The sequence below is a fragment of the Gobius niger genome (genome assembly GCF_951799975.1).
Source record: "Gobius niger genome assembly, chromosome: 4".
Lineage (NCBI taxonomy): Eukaryota > Metazoa > Chordata > Actinopteri > Gobiiformes > Gobiidae > Gobius > Gobius niger.
Genome location: NC_136855.1, coordinates 42,281,790 through 42,305,348, shown reverse-complemented (window position 1 = coordinate 42,305,348; position 23,559 = coordinate 42,281,790). Strand labels below are relative to the sequence as shown.

General features: G+C 38.4%; 1 protein-coding gene across 1 annotated transcript; it reads right to left on the bottom strand.

The window, feature by feature from the left end:
* Positions 1-1,055: 1,055 nt before the first annotated feature.
* Positions 1,056-22,281, bottom strand: cln6a (CLN6 transmembrane ER protein a; the record flags this gene model as incomplete). The annotated part of the gene is made up of 7 exons (XM_079554537.1): positions 22,142-22,281; positions 16,776-16,893; positions 16,572-16,670; positions 15,834-16,022; positions 9,197-9,252; positions 3,506-3,625; positions 1,056-1,326 (listed from the first exon to the last, which is right to left on the bottom strand). The coding sequence occupies exons 1-7, from the start codon at positions 22,189-22,191 to the stop codon at positions 1,056-1,058; spliced, it is 903 nt and encodes a 300-aa protein (XP_079410663.1). The 5' UTR covers positions 22,192-22,281.
* Positions 22,282-23,559: the final 1,278 nt, after the last annotated feature.

The window sequence follows — 23,559 nt, the reverse complement described above, 5'->3', positions numbered from 1 at the left end:
AAACGACAAAAAAATGACAAAAAAGTGACAAAAAAAAGGACAAAAACATGACAAAAATTTGACAAAAAAACGACAAAAAAGTGACAAGAAAATGAAAAAAAAAGTGACAAAAAAAGGACAAAAATGACAAAAAAAGGACAAAAAAATGACAAAAATGACAAAAAAATGACAAAAAAAGTGACAAAAAACGACAAAAAAGTGACAAAAAAATGACAAAAAAATGACAAAAAAGTGACAAAAAACGACAAAAAACGACAAAAAAATGACAAAAAAGTGACAAAAAAATGACAAAAAAACGACAAAAAAATGACAAAAAAGTGACAAAAAAGTGACAAAAAAATGACAAAAATGTGACAAAAATGTGACAAAAATGTGACAAAAATGTGACAAAAAATGTGACAAAAAATGACAAAAAATTGACAAAAAAATGACAAAAAAATGACAAAAAATGACAAAAAAATGAGAAAAAAAGTGACAAAAAAAGGACAAAAAAAGGACAAAAAACGACAAAAAAATGACAAAAAAATGACAAAAAAGTGACAAAAAACGACAAAAAAGTGACAAAATGACAAAAATGTGACAAAAATGTGACAAAAATGTGACAAATGTGACAAAAAAATGACAAAAATTGACAAAAAAATTGACAAAAAATTTGACAAAAAAAAACACAAAAAATGTGACAAAAAAATGACAAAAAAATGACAAAAAATTGATTAAAAATTACAAAAAAATTACCAAAAAAGTTACATAAATGAGTTGAATTCCCAACAAAAAAATGCTGGAAAAAAAAATCTGACGCCGTGAGGAAAAAGATCCTCTGGGTTCAGGCGGGAGTTAAGAGGTTAAACACATTCACTCTGATTCACACGTCTCACCATTTTACTAGAAAAACACGATAAACATCATGAATGAAATCCACTTTATACAAACAGATTCATCACACTTGAAAACATCACATTTGGAATCACAAAAAGGGAATTGACACAAACTTTGCAGAACTTTTTCTCATCGTAAAGTCAGTCAGTAAAGAATCTATCTGCGGCCCCTGCGGTCGGTCAGGACCTGCTCTTCAGGTGCAGGGTGTAGTAGGACCAGGGCTCGGGCACGTACACCAGCCCGGGGTACTTGGCGCGTAGGGCGGGGTCGTCCCAGAGGAAGGCCACCCAGGCGCCCAGCAGCAGCAGCGTCAGGCCGAAGGACAGGAGCAGGAACCGTCCGTTAGCGTCCAGGGAAAGGCCTCGCCGTCTGTGATGGAGCCACACGGCCGCCATGGAGAGCAGCGCCAGGAGGAACAGCTCCGTGATCTGGCCCTCACTCACCAGATACCTGCACAGCACAAACCAAAGTTCTATAAAGGTTCCCAGGTTAAGTACAAAGAGATTAAGGTTTCTATTTTTATGACAAGTCACAAAGGCTGCGATCTGTGCTCGGAAAATAACGAATTCCATGTTTCTGTGGCAGACGCTACATTAACCCCTTAACTCCCACCTGAACCGAGCACGTTTTCTACAGTTTGGCTTTACCCCAATCCAAAAGCTTCTGGAACAAAACTGAGACGAAAACAATGATGGAAATGTGACAAAAAGTGAGAAAACATTGATAAAAAAGAAACGAAAGATTGATGAAAAAGTGGCAAAAATGTCACGAAAATATCACAAAGAAATTGACCAAAAAATGTAAAAAATTGACAAAAATGTGACAAAAAATGGACGAAAAAAACAAACAAAAATTTGACAAAAAATGACAAAAAAATTACAAAAAAGTTACAAAATGTGACAAAAATGTGACAAAAAATGACAAAAAAAAGAGACAAAAATGTGACAAAATTGTGATAAAAATGTGATAAAAATTTGACCAAAAAAAAAGACAAAAAAAGTTACATAAATGAGTTGAATCCCCAACAAAAAAATGATGGAAAAAGAATCTGATGACGTGAGGAAAAAGATCCTCTCGGTTCAGGCGGGAGTTAAAACCAAAAATTCTCCGTCTTTAACAGAATATTTTTAGCTTTGACAGAAAAGGCCGTCCGTCATTTTGACAAAATGGTGCCGTAATGAAAGTCCAGATGCAGCACATCTGTCTGAGCGCGGCCGCTGGGCCACGCGCTCACAGACAGATGTGGCACATCTGTCTGAGCGCGGCCGCCGGGCTCACAGCTGCATCACTGTGGAACCCAGTGTTTCACTTTGCTTTTCACACGGCGGCGAAACAGCCTTTACAGCCGCAGTGGATCCAGCGCACGTTCACCTCGGAGCAGAGCGCGCATGAACCAGGATAAACCCACGAAGGACAAAGAGAGAGGACGAGGCGCGATGCACCAAGACGCCGCGTTTCCAAAAACTGAACTAAAATTGAGGAAATGCAAATAATCAGCTCCAGTTTGTATTTGTAACAGTGAAATCTGAGCATTAATATTGACGAGCAGCAGACGCTCGGATAAGTCGTCCTCCTTTCAGACTTTTGCACACTAGTTTTAACACATTCTGTTGCAGTGTTTAGTTTATCCTGCAAACTCAGATTATTTACGGATTTTACGCTCATATTGGTTTAATATAGATACGTCCTACGAGGAGCGCGTGTGTCTCACCGGTAAACTCCAGGACGTCCCGTGTGCAGAACGAAAAGTTGCAGGAAGACAAAATAAATATTCCAAACATCGCCCTGATCAGCCATCTTCGTTTGCCCAAGTCATTGTGTCACTTACAAGCGTAAAGAGTCCAGAAAGTCCAGAAATCCACTTTACTGCATTAGAGCCAGGTGGGGGAACACGTGAGCCTGCGCTGAGGCAGAGGGAGCCCCGCCCACTCATTAGCATAACCATGTGAGCTTTTCTGTGTGTGAAATTAATGTGGAAATAATGCACACAATCGCCTTATTAATATAACAATACTGATCAGAGATTAATAATTGTCAACTAAAAAATGTTGAAAAAACGAAAGACAAAACAATCTTAAGGTGGATAAACCCATAAAATGACCAAAAAATGACAAAACATTTGATTAAAAAAATGACGAAAAAATGTGACAAAAAATGACAAAAATGACAAAAATGTGATAAAAATGTGACAAAAAATTGATAAAAAAAATGACAGAAAAATTGACAAAAAATGACAATAAAATGACAAAAAAGATACAAAATTGAGTTGAACACCCAACAAAAAAATGATCTGATGACGTGAGGAAAAAGAAGGTTAAGGTGGATAAACCCATAGAATATATAGGATACAAAACAAAAAAAAGCTAAATATGCAGTCGACATAAAAAAAAGATGTAGTTTGCTTTAAAGTTGTCTAATATCAATTAATGACCTGAATAATTGTGAATATGTGTCAAATCTTAATTGGCAGGTGGCAGGTGTATCGAGATGCGGGTCGGACAGAGGCCTAAGATTCACATCCCTGCTGTACATACATGTATGATTCTCAAACGTCTATTTTCAACTGGATTCAGACGGCGACTGTAGGAACTCAGAGACGTGACAAACCTGGAGACCCTGACTTACTGACCAGTAGTAAAGCGCGCTGGGGCCCAGCAGAATCCACCCAGACACAGGAAGCTTCTGCTCTCCAGCCTGAGTGAAGCAGCCGCAGAAGTAGATCACCAGAATGATGAAGAAGGGAATATACCTGAAACACAGAGGGCTGTTTAATGCCTGCAGGCCATCAGGACGTGCTCACTTCTGTTCTGAGTCTGAGGACGGGAACAGATGGACCAGATTCATTCATTTTCTTTAGTATATTGTAAACTTCCAACATTTGTGGAAATTATACTTTTGCATCTGATTAGAAACTATCGTGATACGAGCTGTTGGAGACAGTGTGGTGAGGCAGTGGCAAATCACGTTCACATTTTTTGGGGTTGCCTTTGATAAGAAACTATTGGACGGAGCTTAAAAACTGTATGGAAAAAGTGCTTAAGACAAATCTTCCTTTTACTTTTGGAACTTTTTATTTGGGTAAAATTGAGTCAAATCAAAAAAATGTGAACTTTAAAATGTTAAAGGTCCTATATCCTGCAAAATCGACTTTTTGGAGCTTTTAGCCATGTTGTTATGCTATTTCCTTATCAAAAACACCCCCAGAGTGGTTTGTGGCTTCATTCACGCAGCTCTCAGTAATCCTCCTGAATCCTGCTCTCTGAGCAGCTGCTCCACCCTCTCCTGGTGAACGACTGAGTGTTCAGTTGTGTCGTCACAGCGGAACGGAAGTGCTCGACGTCTGTAATGTAATGTCTTAATTCTATGCTTACGGACGGATTTTAATTTGTAAAACAGCGTTTTCATTATTTCTGTCGTAAGAAAGAAACAAAGAGTAAAAAAAAAAAAAAAAAAAAAAAAAAAAGGCTGTGCCCGAGGTGCTTCCAGGTCAGCTGAGGCCAAAACAAACACATCGCGTCTGAACAGATCAGTCATGTTTGCGCTGCAGCTGAAGATGGAGCTCGTTACCTACTCTGGACACCTGTTTTTTTATTCTTAACTAACGATAATGTCACGGACGGAGAAAAAGAAGCGCGTTTGGCTACGAGGACGAGGAGTTTATATTCAACCCTTTTCAAGAAGAGGCCACTCAGCTGTTTTTTTCTCCGGGATTCAGCGACTTTCACCAAAATATTGTTTTTCTGTGACTGTCTCTGATGGATGTTTGATGAACCTTCGCCAGAATCAAAGTGGATTAACTTTTATAACCAACGCGAGTCCCACAATGTAAACAGCGATGGAGCAGAGGGTGAGTCAATCCAAACGCGGGTTAGCTTGTGTGTTAGCATATTAGCATGTGTGTTAGCATATTAGCTTGTGTGTTAGCATATTAGCATGTGTGTTAGCATATTAGCATGTGTGTTAGTATATTAGCTTGTGTGTTAGCATATTAGCCTGTGTGTTAGCATGTGTGTTAGCATAATAGCATGTGTGTTAGCTTGTGTGTTAGCATATTAGCTTGTGTGTTAGCCATTTATGAAGCTGTGTTGCAGATGTCAACTCCGTATAACTGCATCGCGAAGTAACTTCACTTATTGTTGTTTATTTATATTACGGTAAAGTATGTGCGGAGAGAGGGGGCGGAGTTAACTGAATCGAAGTGTTGTGTCTTCCGGGTTTGAAAAATACCTCCAGAAAACACTTATATTTATCACAAAAATGAGTGCTCCATAATGGTAGAGGTGCAATATATCATATAAATGCCTATACTTAACTTTGGAATGGATAAAATAGCATGATATAGCCCCTTTAAATATTATGTTATTAGCAGGAAAAAAGGGTGTTACAAGAAAATGGATAAAAACAGATGTGCCAAGAAAAGAAAGTTGGTTTGATATTTACGTAATGGAGAAGTTGACACACGCTTTGCATTTGGAAACACAAACGTTGAATATGGAAAGGATGGCTGGGGTTTATTAAACCATTAAGATCAGACTTTATTTGAGAGATGGTTCACGGATTGTGCACCTGTGTAACGCTACCAATTTTTGTTAAGTTTTATTTTTATTTGTTTATGGGTTTGTGTTTTGTTTATTGTTCTGTATATATATATATATATGTACATATAAAAAAAGGGGGGCGAGACCAATTTGATTTTTGTTAGGACATTGATGGTGGACTAAGTTAAAGGACGCCTTAGTAAATGTGAAATTAGTATATTGTGTTTCGAACGCTCATAGGGCTGTCATTGATTTGTATAATGTCTGTCAAAAATAATAAAAAATAGAAGAAAAAAAAAGAAAAAAAAGAAACTCGTCCCTGTGGACATTGGGATAACCATGACCATGACTAACATTGAGTGTGTTTACATGAACTGCAGTTTCCGGGTTATTATCGGGAGTTTTTAATATTACGGTTTGGTCATAATTATAGGTTATTATAAGTTTCCTGATGAAAATAGCAGCTTCATAACATCGCCCTGGTGTTTCTCCATCCCACGTACTTCACTTAGAAGCGCTGAGTCTGGAGTGGCAACATCTCCAAGTGCATTTAGAAACACAGGATGGGCCCCTCGGAGCTGAAACAGGACTTAGATCTTTTAAACATGAGCATTTTAAAAAGAAGGAATGTATGTATTTTATAATTGTGTTTTAAAAGCCTTTCTAGGGACGGACTTTGCAAATTATCCTCGGCTGTGAACGCTGTAGTGCAGGGGGAGGCAACGCCAGGCCCGCGGGCCACAACCGGCCCTCCATCGCAGAACCACCGGCCCTCAGGATGAATTTGAGGAAAATATTGTTACAGAAATTAGAGATGAAACGCCTGTTAAAGTCCTCTAGAAATGTGGAAAACACTGTCAGCTTTAACCCGAGAACACTGTCACTCAAACTCAAAACACATCGTAATAATAATACACCTGATGAAAAGAACTTCATCAGAATCTAGAGTCGTGTTCTTTTATATTATAGACACGGTGGCACAGTGGTTAGTGCTCGTGCCTCACAGCATAAAATGAAAGAAAAGCATCATGAGAGGACCAGATGAAAATGCTCCAAAATGACTAAAATGAGGAATTTGGGAACAAAAAAATCCTAAAAAAATAAAATAATGAAGATGAAACTTGTTTTTTGGTCCAGCCATTCCTGGATCTGTGACCACAGGAGAGAGAAACTAAACCCATTCAACACTATACCAAAACTATACCCAAACTATACCCATTCAAAATCCATTCTGATTGTGAATGGGTTGGAATGAGCGGCTGGCTATAATAACTGTGTGTTATTCACTTTCTGTGAGGCCAGAGACACGAACTCTGTGACCGGAGCAAAGAAATAAATGTGTCAGTCCTGAATGTCAACCTTGAATTAAAGGGGGGGTATTCTGCAAAATGGACTTTTTCCATCCTGTTATTCTGTCACTCCCTCATTAAAAACATGGCTGAAGTGTTGCCTTGGCACATTCACGTATTTGTGAGTAATCTGTAAAAACTCTGATGGCGGCCATTTTAGGGATAGGTTTGCCTGAGTCCTCCTAGGAACGCCCCCACCTCCTGGAGACGCCTCCGAGCTTTGGTCACCAGCCGAGTAACCGACCACTGCTCCTCAGCAGAACCCCCTCCCCACTGATGCCACAGACAGCGTGTGGAGGGGGCGTGTCTAAAGGCTCAGAGGTTCTTAAAGAGACAGAGGCCTATTTCAAGACATTCACTACAGCCATTTTGAGAGAGACATTTTATACAAGGCAGTTATTCTAATTTACTGCATTTACAGACCAACAGAAGGTTTGTCATCATTGTAGTGAGATATAGACTGGTGCTATGGGACTAACAAAACCAGAACACCCCCTCTTTAAAGCAGAACACCCCCTCTTTAAAGCAGAACACCCCCTCTTTAAAGCAGAACACCCCCTCTTTAACCTCTTAACTCCCGCCTGAACCGAGAGGATCTTTTTCCTCACGTCATCAGATTTTTTTCCATTATTTTTTTGTTGGGTGTTCAACTCATTTTTGTAACTTTCTTGTCATTTTTTTGTTATTTTTTGTAAAAAAAAAAAAAAAAAAAAAGGTCATTTTTTTGGTAATTTTTTGTCAATTTTTTTGTATTTTTTTTGTCAATTTGTCAAATTTTTATCTAATTTTTGTCATTTTTTTGACCATTTTTTACCACATTTTTGCCATTTTTTTGTCACATTTCGTCATTTTTTCCTCAATTTTTCCTCAATTTTTTGTCATTTTTTGGTCATATTTTGTCACATTTCCATCATTGTTTTCGTCTCTTTTTATACAAGGCAGTTATTCTAATTTACTGCATTTACAGACCAACAGAAGGTTTGTCATCATTGTAGTGAGATATAGACTGGTGCTATGGGACTAACAAAACCAGAACACCCCCTCTTTAAAGCAGAACACCCCCTCTTTAAAGCAGAACACCCCCTCTTTAAAGCAGAACACCCCCTCTTTAACCTCTTAACTCCCGCCTGAACCGAGAGGATCTTTTTCCTCACGTCATCAGATTTTTTTCCATTATTTTTTTGTTGGGTGTTCAACTCATTTTTGTAACTTTCTTGTCATTTTTTTGTTATTTTTTGTAAAAAAAAAAAAAAAAAAAAAAGGTCATTTTTTTGGTAATTGTTTGTCAATTTTTTTGTATTTTTTTTGTCAATTTGTCAAATTTTTATCTAATTTTTGTCATTTTTTTGACCATTTTTTACCACATTTTTGCCATTTTTTTGTCACATTTCGTCATTTTTTCCTCAATTTTTCCTCAATTTTTTGTCATTTTTTGGTCATATTTTGTCACATTTCCATCATTGTTTTCGTCTCTTTTTATACAAGGCAGTTATTCTAATTTACTGCATTTACAGACCAACAGAAGGTTTGTCATCATTGTAGTGAGATATAGACTGGTGCTGTGGGACTGACAAAAGCAGAACACCCCCTCTTTAAAGCAGAACACCCCCTCTTTAAAGCAGAACACCCCCTCTTTAAAACAGAACACCCCCTCTTTAAATACAATAACCCTCCCCGACCTTCTATCACTACTGCAAACATGAGCCTGTAGGAAAGAGTGTGTTTTGGAGGAAAACACCCAGGCCATCAGGGATGTCAAAGACAAAGCTGAAGCCCAGAGACCCAGGACACTCAGATAAACTCAGCATCATGAAAATCACACACATGTATAGTGCTCTAGGGTTAAGTTGCCGTATATCACATACAACACTGGCATTTGTAGAAAGTGATGCTTTTCTTCCTAAATGCATGAAACTGGTATATTGACGATGAAGAAAAAAACAAACCCACCCCTGTTGTGATGTAGATACATGTAAAACTGTCGCTGACTGAACAGCTGCTTTCACCATGGAAAACAAAACCAAGAGGCTCTGGGTGAACTCCATCAGCTGAACTCTCTCCCTCCAGTCCCGGCTTTCATGTACTGCATGTAAACCATAGAACTATATAGATGTAAACATTTGAACTTACTGGCTTCCTCTTTCATCACTTGTAATACATAAATCAGGTATAGGGCCTTTAACTTTACTTCATTAAAAAACCTTTTACGGTTTGATTAAGATTTGATTCTGATCTTGCTGTTTAGAAGCAATAAAGCCATGTGAGGACTTTCTTTCTATACCGTGAGTTCCTGCTGCAGATAATGGTCTGTACTTTCTTCCCTCAGGGTAATTTCAATCTCATCTTGTTCCACAGATGCATCAGCGGCTCTAATGAAGCCTAACAGAGGCTGCATAAATCCACAGGCAGCGGCACCTCGCTCTCCATACGCACCACATCAGGTGTCCAAGGTGCTCGTCGTAAAAGTACAGCAGCTCGAAGGAGTCGATCTGAGGAGAAACACCAGGTGAGTCACAACACCGCCTTCCACAAACACCGACACCGACAACGGAAACACGTCTCTTCAATTACATGTTACATATATTCTCAACTCCTCAGAAGAAAACTGCAGTTATACATGTATTTTACTTTTACTAAATCATTCATAGTGATGGTTTCATGGTGTCGATGTGTTGGGAAATAGTGCCATCTGGTGGAAGACTTCATCAACTTCACCCAAACCAAACGGCACAAGTAACATTTTGGTCACGTTATTAAACAAGCACCGAATTTGGCTTCAATGTTGCCTTTTGTTTTTGAAAAGCTGCCCTCAAATATCAAATCATTCCTCTGCCAAAAATCCTCTAACCCCCGGCTTTCCCCAAATCTAAAATACTCTCGACTGGAGCTTACAGACTTTAAGGTAAAACTGGAGAAAATGTGCCCGGTTAAGAAGTTAAATATCATTTTTAGAAAGAGTTGATGGTTTTACTTTTGATCACAGTGGCCTCTACAAGTTTCTCTGGCTGTAGGGTCCGCCATGAAGGGAAGTAAAGGCGCCATGCTGACTTTTTGTTCACAATAAAAACAATAATGCACCTTTAAAGGTCCTATATCAGGCAAAATCCACTACTGGAGCTGTTACCCATGTGGTAATGCTATTTCCTTATCAAAAACACCCCCAGAGTGTTTAATTTATGCATGTCTGTGTAATCCTCCTGAATCCTGCTCTCTGAGGAGCTGCTCCGCCCCCTCCTGGTAAACCAAGGACTTGTGCCCATTTCATAGTAAAAAAAAAGAAAAGAAAGGAAAAAGGAAAGGAAAGGAAAGGAAAGAAAAAACGAAACGAAAAAGAAAAAGAAAAAGAAAAAGAAAAAGAAAAAGAAAAAGAAAAAGAAAAAGAAAAAGAAAAAGAAAAAGAAAAAGAAAAGAAAGGAAAGGAATAAGGAAAGGAATAAGGAAAGGAAAGGAATAAGGAAAGGAATAAGGAAAGGAAAGGAATAAGGAAAGGAATAAGGAAAGGAATAAGGAAAGGAATAAGGAAAGGAATAAGGAAAGGAATAAGGAAAGGAATAAGGAAAGGAATAAGGAAAGGAAAGGAATAAGGAAAGGAATAAGGAAAGGAATAAGGAAAGGAATAAGGAAAGGAATAAGGAAAGGAATAAGGAAAGGAATAAGGAAAGGAATAAGGAAAGGAAAGGAATAAGGAAAGGAATAAGGAAAGGAAAGGAATAAGGAAAGGAATAAGGAAAGGAAAGGAATAAGGAAAGGAATAAGGAAAGGAATAAGGAAAGGAATAAGGAAAGGAATAAGGAAAGGAATAAGGAAAGGAAAGGAATAAGGAAAGGAATAAGGAAAGGAAAGGAATAAGGAAAGGAATAAGGAAAGGAATAAGGAAAGGAATAAGGAAAGGAATAAGGAAAGGAATAAGGAAAGGAATAAGGAAAGGAATAAGGAAAGGAAAGGAATAAGGAAAGGAATAAGGAAAGGAATAAGGAAAGGAATAAGGAAAGGAATAAGGAAAGGAATAAGGAAAGGAATAAGGAAAGGAATAAGGAAAGGAAAGGAATAAGGAAAGGAATAAGGAAAGGAAAGGAATAAGGAAAGGAATAAGGAAAGGAAAGGAATAAGGAAAGGAATAAGGAAAGGAATAAGGAAAGGAATAAGGAAAGGAATAAGGAAAGGAATAAGGAAAGGAAAGGAAAGGAATAAGGAAAGGAATAAGGAAAGGAATAAGGAAAGGAAAGGAATAAGGAAAGGAATAAGGAAAGGAATAAGGAAAGGAAAGGAATAAGGAAAGGAATAAGGAAAGGAATAAGGAAAGGAAAGGAATAAGGAAAGGAATAAGGAAAGGAATAAGGAAAGGAAAGGAATAAGGAAAGGAATAAGGAAAGGAATAAGGAAAGGAAAGGAATAAGGAAAGGAATAAGGAAAGGAATAAGGAAAGGAATAAGGAAAGGAATAAGGAAAGGAATAAGGAAAGGAAAGGAAAGGAATAAGGAAAGGAATAAGGAAAGGAATAAGGAAAGGAATAAGGAAAGGAATAAGGAAAGGAATAAGGAAAGGAATAAGGAAAGGAATAAGGAAAGGAAAGGAAAGGAATAAGGAAAGGAATAAGGAAAGGAATAAGGAAAGGAAAGGAAAGGAATAAGGAAAGGAATAAGGAAAGGAATAAGGAAAGGAATAAGGAAAGGAAAGGAATAAGGAAAGGAATAAGGAAAGGAAAGGAAAGGAAAGGAAAGGAAAGGAATAAGGAAAGGAATAAGGAAAGGAATAAGGAAAGGAAAGGAAAGGAATAAGGAAAGGAATAAGGAAAGGAAAGGAAAGGAAAGGAAAGGAAAGGAAAGGAAAGGAAAGGAAAGGAATAAGGAAAGGAATAAGGAAAGGAATAAGGAAAGGAATAAGGAAAGGAATAAGGAAAGGAAAGGAAAGGAAAGGAAAGGAAAGGAATAAGGAAAGGAATAAGGAAAGGAAAGGAAAGGAATAAGGAAAGGAATAAGGAAAGGAATAAGGAAAGGAATAAGGAAAGGAAAGGAAAGGAAAGGAAAGGAAAGGAATAAGGAAAGGAATAAGGAAAGGAATAAGGAAAGGAATAAGGAAAGGAAAGGAAAGGAAAGGAAAGGAAAGGAATAAGGAAAGGAAAGGAAAGGAATAAGGAAAGGAAAGGAAAGGAAAGGAAAGGAATAAGGAAAGGAATAAGGAAAGGAATAAGGAAAGGAATAAGGAAAGGAATAAGGAAAGGAATAAGGAAAGGAATAAGGAAAGGAATAAGGAAAGGAATAAGGAAAGGAATAAGGAAAGGAATAAGGAAAGGAATAAGGAAAGGAATAAGGAAAGGAATAAGGAAAGGAAAGGAAAGGAAAGGAAAGGAAAGGAATAAGGAAAGGAAAGGAAAGGAATAAGGAAAGGAAAGGAAAGGAAAGGAATAAGGAAAGGAATAAGGAAAGGAATAAGGAAAGGAATAAGGAAAGGAATAAGGAAAGGAATAAGGAAAGGAATAAGGAAAGGAAAGGAAAGGAATAAGGAAAGGAATAAGGAAAGGAATAAGGAAAGGAATAAGGAAAGGAATAAGGAAAGGAATAAGGAAAGGAAAGGAAAGGAAAGGAATAAGGAAAGGAAAGGAAAGGAAAGGAATAAGGAAAGGAATAAGGAAAGGAATAAGGAAAGGAATAAGGAAAGGAATAAGGAAAGGAATAAGGAAAGGAATAAGGAAAGGAAAGGAAAGGAATAAGGAAAGGAATAAGGAAAGGAAAGGAATAAGGAAAGGAATAAGGAATAAGGAAAGGAAAGGAAAGGAAAGGAATAAGGAAAGGAAAGGAATAAGGAAAGGAATAAGGAAAGGAATAAGGAAAGGAATAAGGAAAGGAATAAGGAAAGGAAAGGAAAGGAAAGGAATAAGGAAAGGAAAGGAATAAGGAAAGGAATAAGGAAAGGAATAAGGAAAGGAATAAGGAAAGGAATAAGGAAAGGAATAAGGAAAGGAATAAGGAAAGGAAAGGAAAGGAATAAGGAAAGGAATAAGGAAAGGAATAAGGAAAGGAATAAGGAAAGGAATAAGGAAAGGAATAAGGAAAGGAATAAGGAAAGGAATAAGGAAAGGAATAAGGAAAGGAATAAGGAAAGGAATAAGGAAAGGAATAAGGAAAGGAATAAGGAAAGGAATAAGGAAAGGAATAAGGAAAGGAAAGGAAAGGAATAAGGAAAGGAAAGGAAAGGAAAGGAATAAGGAAAGGAAAGGAATAAGGAAAGGAATAAGGAAAGGAATAAGGAAAGGAATAAGGAAAGGAATAAGGAAAGGAATAAGGAAAGGAATAAGGAAAGGAATAAGGAAAGGAATAAGGAAAGGAATACGGAAAGGAAAGGAAAGGAAAGGAAAGGAAAGGAAAGGAAAGGAATAAGGAAAGGAAAGGAATAAGGAAAGGAATAAGGAAAGGAATAAGGAAAGGAATAAGGAAAGGAAAGGAAAGGAATAAGGAAAGGAATAAGGAAAGGAAAGGAATAAGGAAAGGAATAAGGAAAGGAATAAGGAAAGGAATAAGGAAAGGAAAGGAATAAGGAAAGGAATAAGGAAAGGAATAAGGAAAGGAATAAGGAAAGGAATAAGGAAAGGAATAAGGAAAGGAATAAGGAAAGGAATAAGGAAAGGAATAAGGAAAGGAAAGGAAAGGAATAAGGAAAGGAAAGGAAAGGAAAGGAATAAGGAAAGGAATAAGGAAAGGAATAAGGAAAGGAATAAGGAAAGGAAAGGAAAGGAAAGGAATAAGGAAAGGAAAGGAAAGGAATAAGGAAAGGAATAAGGAAAGGAAAGGAAAGGAATAAGGAAAGGAAAGGAAAGGAATAAGGAAAGGAAAGGAAAGGAAAGGAAAGGAAAGGAAAGGAATAAGGAAAGGAAAGGAATAAGGAAAGGAAAGGAATAAGGAAAGGAATAAGGAAAGGAATAAGGAAAGGAATAAGGAAAGGAATAAGGAAAGGAATAAGGAAAGGAATAAGGAAAGGAAAGGAAAGGAAAGGAAAGGAAAGGAAAGGAAAGGAATAAGGAAAGGAATAAGGAAAGGAATAAGGAAAGGAATAAGGAAAGGAATAAGGAAAGGAAAGGAAAGGAATAAGGAAAGGAATAAGGAAAGGAAAGGAAAGGAATAAGGAAAGGAAAGGAAAGGAAAGGAATAAGGAAAGGAATAAGGAAAGGAATAAGGAAAGGAATAAGGAAAGGAAAGGAAAGGAAAGGAATAAGGAAAGGAAAGGAAAGGAATAAGGAAAGGAATAAGGAAAGGAAAGGAAAGGAATAAGGAAAGGAATAAGGAAAGGAAAGGAAAGGAATAAGGAAAGGAAAGGAAAGGAAAGGAAAGGAATAAGGAAAGGAATAAGGAAAGGAATAAGGAAAGGAATAAGGAAAGGAATAAGGAAAGGAATAAGGAAAGGAATAAGGAAAGGAATAAGGAAAGGAATAAGGAAAGGAATAAGGAAAGGAAAGGAATAAGGAAAGGAATAAGGAAAGGAATAAGGAAAGGAAAGGAATAAGGAAAGGAATAAGGAAAGGAATAAGGAAAGGAATAAGGAAAGGAATAAGGAAAGGAATAAGGAAAGGAATAAGGAAAGGAATAAGGAAAGGAATAAGGAAAGGAAAGGAAAGGAAAGGAATAAGGAAAGGAATAAGGAAAGGAATAAGGAAAGGAATAAGGAAAGGAATAAGGAAAGGAATAAGGAAAGGAAAGGAAAGGAATAAGGAAAGGAATAAGGAAAGGAAAGGAAAGGAAAGGAATAAGGAAAGGAATAAGGAAAGGAATAAGGAAAGGAATAAGGAAAGGAATAAGGAAAGGAATAAGGAAAGGAAAGGAAAGGAATAAGGAAAGGAATAAGGAAAGGAAAGGAAAGGAAAGGAATAAGGAAAGGAATAAGGAAAGGAATAAGGAAAGGAATAAGGAAAGGAAAGGAATAAGGAAAGGAATAAGGAAAGGAATAAGGAAAGGAATAAGGAAAGGAATAAGGAAAGGAATAAGGAAAGGAATAAGGAAAGGAAAGGAATAAGGAAAGGAATAAGGAAAGGAATAAGGAAAGGAATAAGGAAAGGAATAAGGAAAGGAATAAGGAAAGGAAAGGAATAAGGAAAGGAATAAGGAAAGGAATAAGGAAAGGAATAAGGAAAGGAATAAGGAAAGGAATAAGGAAAGGAAAGGAATAAGGAAAGGAATAAGGAAAGGAATAAGGAAAGGAATAAGGAAAGGAATAAGGAAAGGAAAGGAATAAGGAAAGGAAAGGAATAAGGAAAGGAATAAGGAAAGGAATAAGGAAAGGAAAGGAATAAGGAAAGGAAAGGAATAAGGAAAGGAATAAGGAAAGGAATAAGGAAAGGAATAAGGAAAGGAAAGGAAAGGAAAGGAGAAAGAAAGAAAGGAGGGAGGGAGGGAGGGAGGGAGGGAGGGAGGGAGAGAAAGAGAGAGAGAGAGAGAGAGAGAGAGAGAGAGAGAGAGAGAGAGAGAAAGAGAAAGAAAGAAAGAAAGAAAGAAAGAAAGAGAGGGAGGAAAGAAGGAGGGAGAGAGAAAGAAAGAAAAATAAATCTAAAGAAACATGTAATCAGTCAAATACAAATAAATAATCTGACTTAATGTTGCTTTGAGTATTGTAATACACCTTGTTTTATTTTTTTCTTACCTCAATTATTTGAATGAGGAAATCTGTATTGTCGATGTGTGTTGTATAAATTACCCTTTGACTGTATGTTTTTTTGAATGAGAACAGGAAGAGTAGTCTTTGCGTTGGTAAAGACTAATGGGGATCCTTAAATAAAGAAATAAAGAAATGATGGATGTTTGTGAACCTTCGCCAGAACCAAAGTGGATTAAAATTTTAAAACCAGCGAGATTCCCACAAGAAGAACACCCGATGGAGCGGCCAGAGCAGGAAGTAAATGCTAGCATGTGTGTGTTAGCCTTTTATTTATATTTCTACTACTGTTCTGAGAGGGGGCGGAGTTAACTGAATCCAGGCATCTTGTGTTCCGGGTTGGTAAAATCCTCCACAGTAGTAGAGGTACAACATATCACATAAATGCCCACAGTTTACTCTCAGACTGACTTCATAACGGCGTTCGTACCAGAGAGGCCGGCTTCAGGTCCTTGATGATGGGGTTCTCTCGCACGGACAGGTGCAGCTGGTATCCGCTCAGCAGGAGGCGGTGGTTGATGGAGTCCCCCACCAGGTGAATGCTGGCCCCCATGACGAAGGTGATGATGCAGAGGTAAAGTGCGGAGCGCGGGACGGTCCGGGGGCCGCGCTCCATCAGCTGCAGAGGAGGAGAGACGGGGGTTAGGTGTTTGGAGCGGGACATGACGCCCCACAGGAGGTCCCACAGGAGGTCCCACAGGAGGTCCCTCTGGAGGTCCCTCTGGAGATCCCTCTGGAGATCCCTCTGGAGATCCCTCTGGAGATCCCTCTGGAGATCCCTCTGGAGGTCCCTCTGGAGATCCCTCTGCTTTAGGGCTTCAGAGGATCTGGACTTCACTGGAGAACTTGTTACTTTTACTCCACTACATTTTAAGTAAATGTATTTTAATAGTGGTCGACCAATCCCATGTAAAATGTGTCAGTGTTGCAGTAACAGCAGGGGGCGCTGTAAAGGGGACATGGGGCTGATTTATTCAGGAGGACATTCATGTTTAGTAGATACTTCAGAGGGACAGACCGGAAACAACATCGTCCTCCTTTCTCATTCATTGTTGTCGTTCTAAATGGTCATTATTCAACAGTCCTTTACTGTCACAGTGCCTCATGACGCGCCTCAGCCCCGCCCCTCACCTTCAGCAGGATGAACGACCTAAGCCCCGCCCCTCACCTTGAGCAGGATGAACGGCGTCATGACGTTGTAGGCCATGTGGAAATAGTCTCCGGCGCTCGGCTTGTTGAGCGGGAACCACTCCAGAGGAAGGACGATCTAAAAATGACAGAAAAGACACAAGGCTTCTGTCAGCGACCTTCACATGTTTCATCTCCCCATTCAGCGCAGAACAAGGCCGTCGTTGTGAGCCCGCCCCGTTACCATGGCAATGGGCCTCCCGAAGTCCAGGATCCAGTTCTGCAGAGTCAGGCTGAGCCACAGGTCCAGGTGGAACCGCGTTTGCTTCTGCGGCGAGTGATCCTTCGAAGCAGCCGGAGAACTGAGAAAAGATCAACACAGTGAGATCGATACGAGGGGGTGTTTTCAGGTTCCAGAATGTGATAAGTCTGTCTGTTACACGAAGTGGAGTCGACCTCTGGAACTCCTGAGAAGAGGATTTAAAAATGCATTCAACTGTAGTACAATTTAAAATAATGTACAGAAAGCAAATACTGGAAAAGTCTGCAAAACTAATGAATCATCTGTTCCTGAACTGTGAATTGTCTTTGTTATTTTGATCCGATAATGAGAAGTGTGTTATGAATCTGGATTTATTATGTGATGTCCAGAATGTGCAGCTTCAACCTTATGCAAGTGCAACACAAAAACGTCATGAATTATTACTTTACTGTTGGGATTTGCTAAGAGGAGCCGTTTGTTGATTTAATTTGCTACTAAGGCAATTCCTCAGTCTGGAATTGCCGCATAGATCTCATGGTTAAAGCCTGAATATACATTAAAAATGACTGTGCCGTGAGCAGTAGTTTAAGTTATAAGCTTATAAGTTATAACTAACTTCTTCCTACTCCCTTTGAGCAGCACTAACCTCTTATGTTGTGAAAAATTCTGCATGTTTTATGTATACTACACCTGTATGCATCTGTTGCTCAAATAAACTAAACTAAACTAAACTAAACTATAAAATCCGCTTAGAAAATCCACATTGTTTCATTTGGCGTAATTATACTTTGTAGTGGAACCCTTCACGTAACCATATTTAAACGTGGAAGAGCTCGGTAGCTTCTATCTTCATCTGGTTTGGAGCTATAGAGGAGGAGAGGCTAAATGCTAACGCCGTCTGCGCTGTGTTTACGTGACTGAGGACACGCGTGAAGACCAGACAGGTTCACATGAACTCGTCTAAGCTCAGGTAAGAACATATCTCAGTATGTAAAAAAAAAAATGATAAAAATTGATAAAAAATTGAGAAAAATGTGACAAAAAAATTACAAAAAATTGATAAAAATCTGACGAAAAAGTGATAAAAATGTGACAAAAAAATAATAAAAATGTGACAAAAAATGTGACAAAAATGTGACAAAAATGTGATAACAAATTAACGACAAAATGACAAAAATGTGACAAAAATTTGATAAAAAATTGACGAAAAAGTGAAAAAAAAATGATAAAAATGTGACAAAAAAATTATTAAAAAATTATAATAAATTGATAAAAAATTGAAAAAAAATGACAAAAATGTGATAAAAATGTGACAAAAAAATAATAAAAATTTGACAAAAATGTGACAAAAATTTGGTAAAAAATTTGACAAAAAAATTATAAAAAAATGATACAAAATTGACAAAAAATGACAAAAATGTGACAAAAAAATTATAAAAAAATTAACAAAAAAATGTGACATAAATGAGTTGAATACCCAACCAAAAAATGATGGAAAAAAAATGTGATGTGAGGAAAAAGATCCTCTCGGTTCAGGCGGGGGTTAAGAGGTTAAAGCCGTCCCTGGACCAACAGGCGTCAAAAACTTGGATCTAAAGATGTTTTTTCCGATACCCTCACTTAGATGATGAAGCTGTAACCGTATAAGTGAAGGTACAAGACATGTGGTTCTCAAACTGTGGGACATGGACTGCCCATTGTTTATTTAGTTTAGTTTAGTTCTGGTGTTACATGTGTCGTAGCACACGTATGTAAAGTTTTAGCGCCGCTGAAAGAGAAAAGACATGTCCTTTTGTGTGTGGAGTCTGGCCTTGCAGTCTTTTCACTTCACGTCTGCATTGAGCAATTTCCTGCTGCTCAGACTCCGCGGGGAAAGTACGGCCATAAAAAGGCTGTTGCGCAATGACCTCTGTGGAAAAGCAGATCTGCAAAGCCTTTCACTGCAGCCTCAAGAAAAGAACGATCCAAAGAACGAGGCCATGGATGAAGAGTATGAAGCTGACCTTCTGTCGGCTGGACCTGTTTCCGATCGCCATGAAATGAAACGCACTTGAGCAAACATTGCAGGTGGAAAGCAAGAAATCACAGCACTCTAAAGAACAAAGTAGTTAAAGGGGCTTTCCATCCTGTTATTCTGTCACTCCCTCATTAAAAACATGGCTGAAGTGTTGCCTTGGCACATTCACGTATTTCTGAGTAATCTGTACAAACTCTGATGGCATTTTTGTCAAATTTTTATCATATTTTTGTCACAATTTTGTATTTTTTCGTCAATTTTTGTAATTTTTTTGTCAAATTGTCAATTTTTTTTATTATTTTTTTGTCACAATTTTGTCATTTTTTCATCCATTTTTGACATTTTTTTGTCAATTTTTTATCAAATTTTTGTCATTTTTTGGTCAAATTTTTATCACATTTTTGTCATTTTTTTGTCACATTTTTGTATTTTTTTGGTCACAATTAGTCATTTTTTCATCAATTTTTTATCAAAGTTAAAGCTAAAACAAAACGGGTATTTTAGGGTCTGAATACGGTGATTTGTTGGGGGCGGCGCCTAAACTTATAAACAGAGGTGGGACTAAGTCACTTAATGCAAGTCTCGAGTCAAGTCCAAGTCAGTTGGTCATGGGGTCAAGTCGAGTCAAGTCAAGTCTTTCTTTAGCCTCAAGTCAGCGTTAAGCCTGATTCTTCTATTCAAAATGTGTTTAATCTACTTTAAAGGGGGGATATTCTGCAAAATTGACTTTTTCAAGCTTTCCATCCTGTTATTCTGTCACTCCCTCATTAAAAACATGGCTGAAGTGTTGCCTTGGCACATTCACGTATTTCTGAGTCATCTGTAAAAACTCTGATGGCGGCCATTTTAGGGATAGGTTTGCCTGAGTCCTCCTAGGAACGCCCCCACCTCCTGGAGACGCCTCCGAGCTTTGGTCACCAGCCGAGTAACCAACCACTGCTCCTCAGCAGAACCCCCTCCCCACTGATGCCACAGACAGCGTGTGGAGGGGGCGTGTCTAAAGGCTCAGAGGTTCTTAAAGAGACAGAGGCCTATTTCAAGACATTCACTACAGCCATTTTGAGAGAGACATTTTATACAAGGCAGTTATTCTAATTTACTGCATTTACAGACCAACAGAAGGTTTGTCATCATTGTAGTGAGATATAGACTGGTGCTGTGGGACTGACAAAAGCAGAACACCCCCTCTTTAAAGCAGAACACCCCCTCTTTAAAGCAGAACACCCCCTCTTTAAAGCAGAACACCCCCTCTTTAAGAAAAACGTGTAATTATATTGTGACAAGGATTAGATTAGAAAAGGCCTTACAGATTTTAAACATTATAGAGCGATGACGTGTCTATAATGAGAAGACACGTGAGAAATTATCTCCTTTACTTTTTTTATTTTTGGCTGCACCCTCGTAGCTGGACTGTGCATTCTGCTCCATCGCGTTCATTTAAAGTTTATCGTAAATAAAAGTCCTTCACCTCCTGCTCTGTTTCCTTTACTCCAGAGACGTCATTCTTCATCAGAGGAAACTTTCCCATTCGTTTGTTCAAGTTTCTGAGATAAAACACGTCCTTTTAAATCACGAGTTTGTTCTGTAAGAGCATCAAACATGAGCTCTATTTTAGGGGCGATGCAGAACTTTAATAGTTTCAGTCATAGTTTATTTGGATGCAAAACAACTTTCTCCAGCTAAACTCAGACAAAACTGAGATAATTGTTTTTGTCCCACAGGCACAAAGACAAAGTGTTATCAGTCACCTTGAGTCTCTCTCTCTAAAACCAAAAAAACAGGTTAGAAATCTAGTAATCATGGACTCAGACCTGAACTTAAACAGCCACATCAAAGCAACAACATCAGCAGCTTTTTACCATCTGAAAAACATTAAGATCAGAGGAATAGTGTCAAAACCAGACTTAGAGAGACTTATCCATGTGTTTGTCTCCAGCAGGTTAGATACTGTAACGGCTGCTCACTGGCCTCTCTAAACGAGCTGTCAGAGCTGCAGAACATCCAGAACGCTGCTGCTCGAGTCCTGACAAGAACCAGGAAATACAACCATATTAGTCCAGTGCTCCGGTCTCTGCACTGGCTTCCTGTCACTCAGAGAATAGACTTTAAAACAGCTCTGCTTGTTACAAGTCTTTTCATGGTTTAGCTCCAAAGTACATCTCTGACATGTTAGAGCCGTATGAACCATCTCAGGGAGGGGAGGGGCCTCCTGGTGGTTCCAGAGTCAGGACTAAACACGGTGAGGCTGCGTTTCAGTTTCATGCAGCTAAAATCTGGAACAGTCTTCACGAGGATGTGAGACAGGCCTCAACTCTGACAATGTTCAAATCCAGGCTGAAAACAGTTCTTTTTACCGATGCAAATGACTGAATGTATTTTATCTGCACTCTCGCCTTTAACTGTAATTGATTAATTTTTTGTTGATGTTTTTATTGATTCTATTTGTTTTCAACTGTGAAGCACTTTGAATTGCCTTGTGTATGAATTGTGCTCTACAAATAAACTTGCCTTGCCTATTTGTTCAGATCTAAAGAGGAGAGGGGAGGGGGCGAGGAGCACGTTTGTGATCACACAGACTCGTATCCAATCACCTGAGCGTGAGGACAGGTGGGCGTTTTCCCATCATGCACTGGGCCGCAACAAAAAAGTGACAACACAACAAAATGTGACGAAAACGTGACGACAAAGCAATGAAAAAACAACATGAAAAACCCCCCGAAAAACAAGAGATGAAAACACAACAGAAAAAGCGACAAAAACAAAAATGCAGCGACAACGTGAATAAAAGTTGCCACCACTTTTCTAGATTCTGGCTTTCAAATGAGGCGCTACAGTGTTGCTCTCCAGTCAAGAAGCCTTTGGATTTGGGTAAAGCCGAACTGGAGACAGTTAAAGGGACTATAAGGAGTTTACATGATAAAACTAAGTATTTTCCAGCCATGTCGTAATGTGTAGAATGAGCTCAGACCTGTTCACCACAACTGCCTCTAAAATCCTGTCACTCACAAAGGTGTAAGGCTTAATACAGACGCTGCAGTTACACATAAGACCTGAGGTGGCAGTAGTGAGTATAAAATGACTCACTTCTAGCCCCTTTAAGGCGGGCGGTAAGAGGTAATTATGTATTTGGCGTAAAAATGAGAGTAAATGCGACACTTCCACAGAGTCCAGGGCTGTTTTTCAGTCCCAGTATTCAGATATTCAGATATTAACCACAGAACGGGTCCCGTGATGAACAGAAGTGCAGCGTCACGTGAGTAACCGTTTCCCGCTGAGCTCCTGCAGTTGTTGACACGCGCTCAGACTCGGCTCTCCGGTCTTTCCCACTGACCTGTCCGGTGTTTGTGCCCCGGGACCTCTGCGTTTCCTCGTGTTCTGCATCTCCGCCTCCGCTCAGTCACTTTAACATCAATGTTTTATGTCCAAAAATCTACTCGGAGACGAATGAATCGAGCGGCGCCATCCTCCTCCGCCGCGGGTTTGTTTACTTCCTGGTTGTGCCCCGCCCATTCGGTGCATCTATCCAATCACAGTGCAGCATTTGCTTCTTGTGGTTTATCGGTGTTTTTTAAATTATTTTTTTATTAATTAAGATATTTTCTATTATACTACTGCAGAATTTACACCAACATGTCTGAAAAGAGGGGAGAAAAAAACCCGTAGTAGTTTATTTGTTAGTTTATTAGTAGTAGTTTATTAGTTTGTTAGTAGTTTATTACTATTATTATTATTAATAGTAGTAGATTAGTAGTAGTAATAATATATTATTATTAGTAGTAGTAGTAGTATATTATTAGTAGTAGTTTTGATTGAATATTTTATTTCGAGCTACACAAAACAGACACAAAAGCGAGAAAAACAATAATAATAATTACAACAACAAAAACAGCATTCTAGCTCGAAAAGGAGTGGGAAGAAGACAAGCTTATTAACTCCCGCCCCCTATTCACTTCAATAATAAGGTGGTTGCAATAATAACATATGGTTACATATTTACATCAAATGCAACAATGCAGTACATTAAATCAACAATCACAGTATTTTACACTTTATAACAAGTGTATCATTTTATTTTTTTTTATTTTTTTTTCCTTATGCCTTATTTATTACCACGTTAGTATCACTGTTATTCATCATAATCATCATCATCATCACCATCACCACAACCCATGTAGTATTACTTGTGTCAATGTGCATGAATAATACATAACACACTCTGCATTTATTCATGAAAGGTATTATATTGACTGATTGGTGCTCATGATAACATATTAATCTTTATGATGTGCTCTTAAAAGGAATCGGAATCGGTAGTTTATTAGTTTGTTAGTTTATTAGTTTGTTAGTAGTACTATTATTGTAGCGACTCAAAGTCCTATTGTCGCTGGAGAGGAAAAACCTCGGGTTCGGTCTATTTGTATGACGCGCTGCACAGAAGCACAGAGTTCAACCAAATGCGTTTAAGTTGCATTTAATTAAAAGAGTGACTTTGATTGATATACAAAGCAGATGTAACAGTGCGCACGTACTGCATGTAATCCAGGTGAAATAATGTGTTAAACGAACGGTCAACAAAAACCACAGTGACCCCGCCCCCCTCACTGGTTTCATTCTCAAAAAGGTGAGAGCCTTAAGAAAACTCCGTGACCTCAAACCCCGCACGTCACAACCCAGTCATAGTGACAGCGCCCTTACTTTACTTATGGCTCCTACAATTATTATTATTATTATTAGTAGTAGTAGTAGTAG